Source organism: Cuculus canorus, chromosome 10, assembly GCF_017976375.1.
Source record: "Cuculus canorus isolate bCucCan1 chromosome 10, bCucCan1.pri, whole genome shotgun sequence".
In the NCBI taxonomy this organism is placed as follows: domain Eukaryota; kingdom Metazoa; phylum Chordata; class Aves; order Cuculiformes; family Cuculidae; genus Cuculus; species Cuculus canorus.
The window spans coordinates 15,792,158-15,805,522 of NC_071410.1; the positions used below are offsets into that span (position 1 = coordinate 15,792,158).

The following is a 13,365-nucleotide window of genomic DNA, read 5'->3' on the forward strand; positions in this document are numbered from 1 at the left end:
ACAAAATTAATGTAAGAGCCACAGTTTGATCTAAGGCAAATAAATATAAATGGTATTTATTTAATATTCCCCTGCCCTTTAAACAAGGGAAGTTTGCCATATTCAGGGAAAATAGCTTATTATAAAATAGCTGAAGCTGTGACCTATCACAGATGCTGCAGATTACACAGCAGAATTAGGATATCACATCAGACAAGGCTTAATTAATGGGTGCTTTGTAGCAGGCTCTCCCCTCGCCCCACGGGCCGGGAGCTCAGCGGGATGCGCTGCAGGGGCTGCTCTCCCGCCAGCGCAGCCCCATCTGTTCTTCCCCACCACCCTCTCAAATGTAGCTGATAGGACCGATGCCAGTTGTGCTCGCAGCCACGCAACCTGGCCAGCTCTGGAAACAGAGCTGGGGTTGTTTAGCCTGGGGAAGAGGAGGCTGAGGGGAGACCTTATTACTCTCTACAACTACCTGAAAGGAGGTTGTGGAGAGGAGGGAGCTGGGCTCTTCTCCCAAGTGACTGGGGACAGGACAAGGGGGAACGGCCTCAAGCTGCGCCAGGAGAGGTTCAGGCTGGATATCAGAAAAAAATTCTTCACAGAAAGAGTCATCGGGCACTGGAACAGCTGCCCAGGGAGGTGGTCGAGTCACCTTCCCTGGAGGTGTTTAAGGAACGGGTGGATGAAGTGCTTAGGGACATGGTTTAGGGAGTGTTAGGAATGGTTGGACTCGATGATCCAGTGGGTCCTTTCCAACCTGGTGATTCTGTGATTCTTTCCTTCTTTTCCCCAGCCTTCTGGGAATCACTGACCCTCCCTTTTCCACTCAGGGTCTTTGGCCTCTCCCATCCCTCCCCATGAGCTGTACTCCCTGCACGGCTCCCATCGCCACGTGACAGAATCCCTGCAGAGACTCAAACAGGGGAGAAAGGACCAGCTTTCTCGGGGGAAGAAAACCCTCCCATAGGCATGAGCATGGCAAGAAACCCTTCCTATGGCCCCTCAGGAAATGAGGACATAGTAGACAACATCCCAGTTATCCCAGCTACAGCATGTACTTTGCCAAAGTTCAGTAATTTCCTTCCAATGGCTGTTGGTGTATCGATCTCTGCGCTTGCTGCACCAGCAACAAAGCCTCTTCTCATTTGTGCTCCAGCAAATCCCAAGGCTAATAGTGACTTTGATGGAAGTATTTCATTTTGGAGTGTCCTAACGAGTTAATTCAAATCGCCTGGGTATAGCTTGGTTACTCCCTTTTTAGTTATTCTTCCTCACCTCTAATTACCCGGGTAACTCCTACCTGATTCCTTTCCTGATTTGTCTGTCTTCCTCGCACTGTGGGACAACAGTTCATAATCTTCTCCAATTCTTTCAGAAATAACCTGTAATTGATAAGGACAAAGGTAACCAGAAGAGTTTGCCTGGTCAATTCTATAACCACTACAATTTCTTAACATGCAGCACTTCTAAATACAGCCACCACAGACAAAGCTTTTCTGCTTCAGGTCACTGTAAACACAAACTGACCTTCAGAGAGCACCAGGGATGATCAACTTCTGGTTCAAGTTCCCTTTCTCTGGATTATACTTTAAAAAAAGAGCAACCACCACCAAACCAAAACCCCATAATATTTAAAAGATGTGTGTTTAATAGTACTAATACTTAATACAAAGGTTAGGGTTTTTTATCATTACAGTCAGCGAATAGTCTATTAGCTATAGGTTTGCTTCTGTTAATGATGAATCCATGCAAAAAAGTGTATTTCTAAACACTGCCTGCAATGAAACAAGCTAATTTGTAGGCCAAGATCATCTTCTGCAATTAAAAATCTGTCAAGTTACAACTCCTCACAAGGCAGTAATTTTAAGCAGGCACCTGCTGACTCTCGTCTCTGCCCCATCATCTACTTAAGTGCCATCAGTGTCACACACCTGGGCATGGCGATGGTTCAGATTCCCATCACCACCGAGAAGACATGGGCTCATCACTTCAGGCACAGACAAAGGCATATTACACCTTTTTGTTTTTCCAACAGAGAAACACAATGATCAAAGGCGAAGATTGCTATATTGTAGGTCATTAAAATGTCTGTTGTTGGCATAACATTTTCCCCATTGTTTGTCATGCGTTTTATGAACCAGCAGTTGTTTGAACCAGCAGTTAAAACAGCTCATTCTTGATGACATCTTATTAGGTTCAAGGCTATGAGATGCACTATCAGTTTAGCACGGAACTTCCCATACACATTTTACGAATTTAAAATAGTCTTTACAGGCAAATTCTAACCAAATGCTGACTCTCAAGCTAAATCACACTGCCTGCATCAGCTTGATCTGCTGATGACATACAGGTTCCTGTCTGTCACCGTAGTTCCTCGACAGAGAAATGACCCTCAGACATGGGCTCCTCATATATAATTTTTCTGGACAAAGGGGAGCACAAGACAGGAAAAATCCATAGAGGTGCGACCCTTCACAGTGAGGTTTAAACACAGCACCTAACTTACCAGTTAAAATAGGACTGACATTTTCAAAATCATCCTTATTTCCCTGTGTGCTTTTGTATTAAAAGTTCAGTTAAACAGAATATTGACTGTTTAAATCTATTACACGTTTCTTAGAGCAATCATTAGAAGTTCGCTTGATCTGACCGAGCTGTATTTTATACACTTCCCCACGAGCAAACTCCATTTCCCAAGCCTGCGCAACAGGGACTGATCTCCCCACGTAAACTTCATTTGTATCAATTTCATTAAAAAGCATCAATGAGCCACTTTCTGGGAAGACACGGCCGGCAGAAAGCATTTATGGGAATCACTGCTGCTATAACCGGAGTGCTTAGCAGAGGTATGCAGAATTCAGGCAACAGAGACCAGTATTGCACGCTGATGGGAACAATACAAACCGCAGCAGCCCAGCAGGCAAATCAATCTTGTGCTCGTCAATCTAAAGCGTAACTTTGAAAAACATGATCATCCTTACCTGTTAGAGACTGTAAAAAATGAGAACCCACTCCTTTATGTAAAATTCCATTATCATAGGGACTGGAAGACATTACAGTCCTGGGAGAAGCCATAGGTACAAGAAATCTGTCTTAAGTTACCATCACTTTACAGCAATTAAATATTTCAAGCTACTTAGATCCTAGACATCCTCCAAGAAACTGGTCCTTAACTTGAATGACTTTTAAAATAATTATGCAAATTAAAGGGACTATTATTTGCTTTGTATTTGCTGTGCCTTCTGACAACAGAGGAAAACGCGACTCCAGCATTTAAGCAGCAGCTGTGACAGCTTCCACTACTTCTGCTCGTGATCTTCTGAAGCTGTATGTGCACAAAGGCCATAACATTTTACAGTTTTGTTAATATTCCAGTCTCAATGTCGTGAAATGCCTCCCACTAGCATCAGATCCTCTTCTTTGCACCCACTAGCATCAGATCCTCTTCTTTGCACCCAATACAGCTGCAGTGCATTGATTTTAAGGAAGCAGATCCTTACCAAATGGATGAGGAGCAGAATTAGAGTTTAAAAAGGAGACTGAAGGTACAGCGCACACAAAGGCTGAGGAGAAACTGCTTGGTGCAGTCTGATATCACAACTCAACTGATTTGTGAATGGCGTCAAAGGGGAAGTTTCCTCTCCAGGTCTTAACATCCACCATATCTGCAGATGCAGAGACAAAGGCCGCTTTAGCTGGGGTTGACAGAAAGCTGTCTGTCTTGCAGGACTCCAGACAACCAAAAGAGCAGAAGCTCTCCAAGTCTCAACCAGTTCTGCAGTCCCTGGAGTGAGAACTGGCTGTAGAGAAGGAGCACAAGAGATGCCCCATCTCCACAGCCTAAATACAACCTAGCAGGAACACCCGCCGCTGCTTTTTTGGTAAACACCTATTCATTGGGTATTTAAACTGCTGCACTCAGGCCAAAAAAAGCTCAGCTTCCAATCATCTTTTTAACTAAATCATGAACAAAGCCTCTAAACAAGACATCGGGATCTCCCCTTCTCTGAAGAACACAAACAGGTATTCTTTCACAACCCACACTTTCTAGCTGAAACAAACTGGTGACCATTTTTACTGAAGGAAATCCACACCTTGGGGGGCAGCGTGGAAATCAGTCATGAATTTGACCTAAAGGCTTCCAGACCTGGAGATTTCCTGCCCAGGTGAACATCTGAGACTGTGGCTTCCCTGACACGACCAGCTGTGCCATGTCAGAACCCGGGCAGCATCCCTTTTTTGTCAGGAATCTAAATGAACTGGTCAAACAAAACTAAGACATTTTCAGAGCACTGTATGTCAGTGTAATTTGACTAAATTAGGAACTGGGAAAAAAATGCCAGATTTTAACATGCTTTGGATAAGGGACAAATGCCTCTAGAACAATGTAAACTTGACTGAAGGCAGGAAGGCAAGCCCTGATTGTATGGAAATCACTGGCAAAGTAACACATCTGTCACGGTACAACAGGAATCGCACTGCGCAACCATTCCTTTGCACACAATCCACGAGCAGAGACTGAGGGCTCACAGGTGAAGGCAGAAATCTCCCTCCCACAACTCCAACTAATCGAATTGTTCTAACAATACATAAAGCAATAAAGTGACCACACAGAGAATGATTTACGACCCATTGAGAAAACTATTGTTTATTTAGAAAAAAGGTTACACTGGTAGAATTCAGCAGATAAAAAAATTCTTTTTTTTTTTTTTTAAAAATGTCATTGTGAAACTTTTCAGACTAAAGTTCAGCAAATACAAAGCTCCTGTAGCTGTAATTGAGAATTATTTTATTTCAGTTTTGAAGAGAGCATTTCCAATCAGTCTAAAAACAACATGACAAACAAAATGTGTGGCAAGGGACAACTGAGCACAGGTCTTCGGCTGGGATGGAAGGGACAGGGTTCATTCTTTGTTTCTTTAAACAAGTCAACATTGTACACAATATACAAACAATCCCTAAGCATTGCATGAAAACAGTGCTCCCACTTGACTTTTTCTTTTAGCCACCAATATTAAAAACAGGCCAAGTATAATAAATAAAAATGGAGTTTAAATGAGGTAAATCCAAAAAGGTTCAATAACTGTTTATTTGTGGTTTTCAAACATCTAAAAGAATGCATTTCAGATTGAAAGAATTACTAAACTCAGTCAGTATTTTCGACAACCTAAGGTGGAACTCTGTACACATGAAACCTCATTTGCACTATGGCAACTGTTTGTTTGCAGCACATTGTGCTAAAATATGGAATAGGTAACACTTTCAGCCAGGTACTGAAAATAAATGTGTAAGAAACTAAGCAACAAGTTAAAATACAGTAATGTACAACTCAACAATTAAATCCTCAGCATGGGGAAATAAAGCAGAGAACTGAATAATTTAAGGAGATGCAGATGGGTCCTCTTCATTCACAAATTTGTGTGCAATCTATACTCTGGAAAATACATTTCTGGTCACAGCTGGATATCTTCCCATTTCAATTTCACCTGCAACAAAGGCATACATAACTGGAATTAGATGTTGTTCAAACAAATACTGATCTCACAACTTGGCATTTTATTCTATTTACAATTCAAAGAATGAGGGGGAAAAGAAAACTATTTTCATTTGTCATTCATTCCCTAACTCTAGTTTAATCCACAGCAAGAACTATATTAATGTGAACATAAGTAGTGAAACATTAATTAAAGATGGAACAAAAAAAAAAAAAAAAGCATGGCCAGCAGGCTGAGGGAGGGGATTCTGCTCCTCTATTCCTCTGAGACCTCATCTGGAGTACTGTGTCATTCTGGAATCCTCAGCATACAAGATATGGAGCTGTTGGAATGGGTCCAGAGGAGGCTACAAAATGATTCGAGGGCTGGAGCACCTCCCATCTGAGGACAGGCTGAGAGAGTTGGAGTTGTTCATTCTGGAGAAGAGAAGGCTCACAGGAGATCTTATAGCGACCTTCCAGTGCCTGAAAGGGGCTACAAGACAGCTGGGGAAGGACTGTTCACAAAATGACAGGATAAGGGGCAATGGGTATAAACTGGAGAGGGGCAGATTTAGACTAGACATAAAGAAGAATTTCTTCATGATGAGAATGGTGAGGCCCTGCCACAGGTTTCCCAGAGAAGTTGGGGCTACCCCACCCCTGGAAGTGTTCAAGGCCAGATTGGAAGGGGCCTTGAGCAGCCTGATCCAGTGGGAGGTGTCCCTGCCCATGGCACAGGGATTGGAACTGGATGATCTTTAAGGTCCTTCCAATCCAAACTATTCTATGAAACAAGAAACAATTAGTCCCTTGTAAAGGTAAAGTCTCTATTAGAGGCACAACTCCCTCAAAATGTTACAATCTCTACATTAGGCAAAAAAAAAAAAAATATCTGCAGTCCATCAGACATTAGGAAAAATGTTATAAAAGATGTAATAAAAAAGAGAATAGGATTAGATTCCATACCCCTAAAACTACATTTAAGTCTCCAGATATTTGCATAGGTCTGGAAAAAAAAAATTCAGAACAGTGTCAGCTTCAAAGAACAATTTCTTTTTCTAAAAACTTCCATCTGAATGCAAGTTTTTCTTTTTGCAAATAGTTAATGCCTCCATATGGAAGTTCTCCTTCAGCTTCTTCAGCTTCTTCCTCCTCAAATCTAATCAGATAACAGATTAAGCAGAGATAACAGACTGACTTACTACACTACATAGCAATATGGTTTAAAAGCTAGTGCTTTTGTTAAAGATGAAAGAACACGATACAAAATTTGAGTTTTCAACATATTAGGCAAGGTATTCCTAATTAACTGGTAGATTACCAAGACTGATGACGATCAGGATCACATGGATTCACCTCTATTTTCTAGGGCAACCCTTCAAACATGCAACTACACTGAACACCAACCCCATCCAACCCCACCCTTGTCTTTGGAGGGGGGGGGTGAGGTGTTGCAAAAGGATTCAAGCTTCTATACAATCTTTACGCTAATGATGGGGAAAGTTTTTTCCCCTCTGAGACAAAAATAAAATAACCCAAAAGACAACTGCAAGAAATTGGCCCGGAACAACCAAAAAAACCACAAACCCCACCCTTTTCACACTCAGGCTGTTTTGTTTGGATAACCTTTACCAATTAGAAGGAGCCATAGGAGATATGAAGTCAGAGTAAATCATAAAAATTTTTACCTTGACTGGAGCAATCTTCATTATCTGTGCTTGTCTGAAGATTTATGAGTAGATTTAACGTTAAGGAAAAAAATTATGCTTTACTACATACAATAAAAGGAAGCTCATTTTCAGTATTTTTCAGAATGTTTAATGTGTACAAGGATATTGTTTTTTTTCTTCTTTCCCTCCAGTGCTGTCTCGTTTTTCCTTCTTCTCCGTTTTTTCTTTGTCATGTCTCGACTCCTTTAGAAAATAAACATATGGGAAATAGTTATTATAGTATACATTGTACTGTCAGACTAGAAGGATTATACATAAGGTTATAAATGGCCACAGCTTATTAAAAAAAAGTCAGTCAGAACGACAGTAATCAGTTTTTATTATTTCTAAGGTAATTCTAACTGTGTCTTACAGTTGTAATAATCACTATCGCTAAAGACTTACAACAACTGGGTGCTACTGTTTGGCATTTTACAAATATGATTACAACATACGTACCCTGTTTTCACAAAAAAAAAAAAGCTGTGCTGACACTTGAAAATCTGAATACAAGCAGACTAGTTTCTATGTAAATTAAGCCTGCTTTCCAATATTTGCTCACCAAATCAGTCTACAAATATTCTAGATTATTCAAAACCTAAAGTGTAAGATCTGAATTTTCCTGGCTACTGTCAAAACAAACTACTCCAATTTACCCTGCCATGAGTGACTGCTGAAATGCTTAAAAGCCACAAGTTAACAGAATTTCCAGAAATGTTATCCTACACATTCACAGTGTATCTTTTTAAATTTAGACCATAAAGCAGCACTAAAAGTTCAGAAAAAAGAATCGGCTTGTTCTGTCAACAACAACAAAAAAAAAAAAAAAAAATCAAGCCAACAACATGAGAACTGCTTGTTTTACCTTTTTGCTACCAGAGGAGCTCTTCTCCATCTTTTCTGCTTTAATTGAATCACCTTTCTCTTTTCCAGAAGATTTTGATTTGTTTTTCTCCTTCTCCTTTTCATTTAAGCGAGGGGAGTCAGAAGGACTTTCACTTTTACTATGTTTTGAAGAACCAGCTAAAAACACAAGAGAAAGTTGTAATTTACAACAAGTAAAAGCCCTATACATAAACATAAAATAAAATACGTACTTGTCCCATTTTCCTCTTTGCGTCGTTTAGTTGAATCCTGTGGTATCTCTCGGTCACTGTTTGAATGATCCTGGCACCAAATACAACGACGCAGATGTTAGCAGATTAAAACTTACTCCTGAAGTAGCACCTGCTTACAATGTTCTTTTGAAGAATTAATTTTTGAATATTTAAAATGTGTAAAGTTTCTTGAGATCGGTTTTGGAGAGAAAACTTCTGAATATATTATTGTAAACCGACCTTTGAAAAAGTAACAGAACAAAAGAAAACCCACTCTGATACACATCACTTCTGCTTGGACAGGCTGTACAATCATTACTGCAAGGACTTTGAACAGGAAGCCTTCCCAATACAGACCAACTTTCTAAACTAATCCATAAAAATTTCACCAACCCTTTTTCGATCTTTCCTCTCCTTTTCATCTTTCTTCTCTCTCTCTCTGGATCTTTCCCTTGATTTGTCCAAATCTTTCTTCTCCACTTCTCTCTCCTTACTCTTGGACAGTGTTGGAGTAGTGTGGTTAATGTAGTGCTGTTAAATTAAGGTAATATCACCAAATATTAATGTGTATTCCTAGATGTGTAAGCAAGTCTTACTCTAGCATAACAGATCTAACTCTAACTGTGAAATAAAACATTAACACTTTACCAGCCAAAAAGTGAAGACACTTTCAAACTTGTCATCTATAATTTAACCTACAGCTTTGTTTTCTTAACAAAGAAACTCATGAACACTTATATTAAATACAGTTTTTCACCATTATCATTTGAGTCATCAAAAATCAGACAGCAGCACTATTGAAAATGGATATGCAGATTCCTCGACTGACTCAACGCTTGCAATCTTGCCTAGAATGAATGAACAGAATCAGCTGCTTGATTAATTTTTAAGAATAATGTTAATCCACCAAATATTTGAGCCAATATTTTGAATAATGTGTTTTTTCCATCGAAAGTAATAAAAACCTCCACCTTAAGCCTAAATTTCTAATGATAAAAGCTGCTGAACATAAAGATTAGGTTTTCCTCTGTAATGTCTTCTAGATTGTTACTCCACTCTCTTCTAATCAATTTTGATAAGTTTTGTAAAATATGCCAGTTTCACAAAGCTGAGTATTTTTAATATAAACTGGGGTCAACAGAGGAGAACAGAAAATAAGTCACAGTAACATCAAGTATAAACCTTGACAAAGTTTAAATGCTACTGCATATATATGTATAAATAAGGTAGCACATGTATTATACAAATACTGGCGAAACACAGCTACTAACGCTGTCTTTTGAAATACAGTTGTACAGCTTGATTTCTCTAAGAAATATTTTTCAAAAAATACCACTAAGAGCACATTTTAGATTAAAACCACCTTTCCTTGGTGTTTACATATTTAAGTTACAGCAACACAGATTTAAACCAGTATACTTTGATCTTTCCCAAGCTTCATAAGCTATCAGTTTTGTTCGGGGGGAAAAAAAAAATCTTTTAATTAAAACGCTGTCTGTATTTCTTTTTAGTGAGACATCTTACTTAAATGACACCAAAGAATGAGCGAAGTGGAAGATTCGTTCAGAACAATCCAGAAATCACTTGAACCAAAGCAAATATTATTTCAACTAATTTTATTCTTTAATTAAATTAATCCTGCCCCCTTCTCCGGTAAATGCTTAACTTACCGAACTTGATGTTACTGATGCTGTGTTAAAAGCAACACTGACAGTGTTAGGTCTCTTTTCCTTTTATTGCTTAGCTGGCTTTTTATCACCCTCCTAAACCAGAGACTGAATCTTCAATACTCTTTTCACAAGATACTTTTCTTTCTGCTCTTTTCCCCTCACTCCTCTTTTCTTGTCCTATTTCCTACATTGCCATTCCACAAGTAAGTTTATCCTTGCTCCCTTTTTTGCTGTCAACTTTAAACAGTGACTTCCAAATAGGCTTTTTCTATGCAACCCCATTCGATTGTTTCCCAGACACGTTCCACGTGAGGAAGCAAACGTAGCTCTGCCTTCTCCTGCTCCATTTCTTACGTTCACATGGTTGCTCACAACACATTCCACCGCTCTTCTACCATCCCAGTGCAGAGTTTTAGAAAACTGCACCCTTCACACTCCCATTTACAAGGAAAGGCTGGATTTAGCTCATCAGGCTTTACAAACTTGCTTCTAGAAATGCTGTTAACTGAAACTACATCAAATTTTGGGCACTGTTACATGTTCTGTAACTTGGGCAAAGGCCCAGGCAGGAATAAACACAAGCCTAACTCAAGTCTGGACCACTAACTGCATAGCCTGCAACGTAAACCAACACTTCAATAGTCTGGCCTCAGAAACTGGGCTAATTCAGGAGTAAAGAAAGCCTGTAAGCATACAGCAGCACTAGACTTCTAACTTTCAGCTGAAGCTCAACTCACACATCCTACAGGCTTCTGAAAATCCCATCCTTTCCCCAATCAAGTACATGGCAGTAAAACAGAGCATTTAATTGGTCTTACACCATGTATACGGAACACCATCAGGAAGTGCCTTAAGTCTGTCAGAATGGCACTGAAGAATGAAAATTAGTTCATTAAGGGAGAAAGAAGGCAGAATTTAGAAAAAGGAGGAAAGGGTTGGACATCCCCATGCCCCAAGCACTTACTATATCCATGAAAGAGTCACAGCTCCAATACACTTCCAGCCAAGTCTACACAAATGCATTATAGTTAATTCTAAATTTTAACTTTTTAAGTTGACTGGAAAAAGCTCTTTGTTAATCATTTAATTACAAATAGCTCCGCTGTCTGCTTGACTACTACAATGTGTTAATAAGTATAATAAATAGTTTTAAATAAAATCTAGCTTAACCAATGAAAACTTCAGTGAAGTTTCACTTAACCAGCTGAAACCAGACTAATACAGTAAGGGAGCGAAGTGAGATTATATAAACACCATATACCACAAGTCAGACAGACATGAGCTCAAGACAAATATTACAGTTTCCTAATCTCAAAAAACTTAAGTATATAAGAGAGCATAACAGTGATTTATAAATAATTTTTTGTAAGTATACGGATTCAATCTATAGACACTATAATTTCATCAACTGTAAGAATCAAAGGATGCTTCCTATAAACACTCTCCCTCTAAGCTGGCATGGTGGATAGTGGAAAGATTCATTTGAAAAAAACCATTAACAAGTGTCAATAATAAAAGTAGAGCTATTTTGAAGTAAAGCATATAAAGTGTTCTGAACACTGTTTATACAGATAGGCACAAGTAAAACCGCACTCTATATTTAAAATAAGTAATAATCTATTACGCATTTTTAAATTAAGTTTATAGAAGTAATCCTAGATAAACTCCTAAATTATTCAGAAAGTCCAAATGGTTGCCATTTTCCAAGTGATAAACATTTGTGCTACTTAGTTACGTATGGATACTGATGCGTAATCAAAAAATCTTAACAGCAACTGCAGAAGATCGGATCTATTTCCACTTAGCCTCATACCTTAATATTAGCACATTTACTGTATTTGTGACTGTACAATGCAAGTGGTTGAGTTTAAAAAAAAAATTAATCAGCAGAATAGCTGCAGAATCTGCCTAAAATAGAATATTAAAAAATGTCATTCAGCTCCCACCCCACTCCACTCAACACTTGTCAAGCCACATCTGGATACTGTGCTCAGTTTTGGTCCCTGCTGTACAAAAAAGACGTGGCCAGGCTGGAGAAGATCCAGAGAAAGCCCACAAAGAAGATCAAAGGACAGAGAAGGCTGCCACATGAGGGAAGGCTGACAGAAAAGGAGCCTTAGGGGAGACCTCGTCACAACATTCCAGTATTTAAAGGGTGGATACAAAGAAGATGGAGACACCCTTTTTACAAGGAGTCACATCAAAAAGAGGGCACAAGTTATTCCTGGAGAAATTCCGACGTGACACAAGAGGAAAATTTTTCACAAGGAGAGCAATAAGCCATTGGAATTACCTCCCTAGGAAAGTGGCACGCACCCCAACATTGGACACTTTTAAGATTCAGCTGGACAGGGTGCTGGGCCACCTTGTCTAGACCATGCTTTTGCCAAGAAAGGCTGGACCAGATGATCCTTGAGATCCCTTCCAACCTGGTATTCTATGACTAAGAACTCTTGAACACATTTTTTTAGCACAGATTCTCATAAAATACTGAATCTGAAGTGCATTTACAGGAAGTAAATTCACAAAGAGGTTGTCTGTGATGCTTAGAACTACAGTACCATAGCACTACAACATTATAAAACAGCAGTGAGAGGAAGAGCAGTGACATTCCAGAGGCAAGTCTCAAATATTTTGGTTTTCAATAATTTCAAAAGAAGTAACTGTTCTAGGAACTATTTTAACTGTTCTAATATCCCTACAGGGAAAAAAAAAAAAAGGCTTAAACATCAGGACATTAAATTCAGAAGTTTCAGAGAGGATCAGAAAATACACTGACACATAAAACCTCCTTATAATATTGACAGAATGGTAAAGTCAAGGGATTTCCAATATGTTCCTTTCATATAACCGTCTCTCTCCTGTACAGAGATTCTATACAGCAAAGTGAAAAAAATCCCTCTGTCACTACACTAGCATTTACAGGAATGGAATTTGAATTTTCTGATGGGATTTGCCACAAGACCAAAAGTTAAGTTCTCCCAACTTAAAACATGGGTGAAAACACGAAAGTAAACTTTGGTGGTGTCTAAAAGATTCAAACCTTTGCTGAAGAGTCCTTGAGTTCGTTGATGTTGTCCTGTAGAAAATGAATGGAGATGACACGTAAGCTGGAATAGTTTTCAGAAACCAGAGGAACTTTGGGAAGCATGGCCGTACCCTTGAAATAAAAAACAGCTACTCCTTCTGGAATAAATCTTATGTTAATAATGTACACTGAATAATGCTAGGAATGGAAATATTTTTAAAAAGAAAAGAAAAAAAAAGACAGTCATATCTATTCTCTGGATCTAATTAAGTAAACTACAAAATGTCTTTTTCTCTAATTCTTCATAGAACAGTAAAAAACACTCTCCTGACAAGACAAAATATAAAGAAAAATATCCTAACTTGAAATACAGCTGAACCACAGGTGAAACAGGTTTAAA

At 38.9% G+C, this 13,365-nt stretch overlaps 1 protein-coding gene across 6 annotated transcripts in view; it reads right to left on the reverse strand.

Moving 5' to 3' along the window:
• Positions 1 to 4,617: 4,617 nt before the first annotated feature.
• Positions 4,618 to 13,365, reverse strand: part of THOC2 (THO complex subunit 2) — a 45,447-nt gene continuing 36,699 nt past the window's right edge. For 2 of the 6 annotated variants that reach the window (XM_054075394.1, XM_054075395.1), the window contains 7 exons: positions 12,981 to 13,097; positions 8,661 to 8,798; positions 8,268 to 8,337; positions 8,036 to 8,193; positions 7,298 to 7,374; positions 7,150 to 7,197; positions 4,618 to 5,471 (listed from right to left, as the gene is read on the reverse strand). In XM_054075394.1, the coding sequence (XP_053931369.1) occupies positions 7,170 to 7,197; positions 7,298 to 7,374; positions 8,036 to 8,193; positions 8,268 to 8,337; positions 8,661 to 8,798; positions 12,981 to 13,097 (588 nt within the window). In that variant the 3' untranslated portion in view covers positions 4,618 to 5,471; positions 7,150 to 7,169. Of the gene's footprint in view, positions 5,472 to 7,149; positions 7,198 to 7,297; positions 7,375 to 8,035; positions 8,194 to 8,267; positions 8,338 to 8,660; positions 8,799 to 12,980; positions 13,098 to 13,365 lie in introns of those variants that run through there. The other 4 variants (XM_054075397.1, XM_054075396.1, XR_008451396.1 and 1 more) reach the window with 3 other exon arrangements.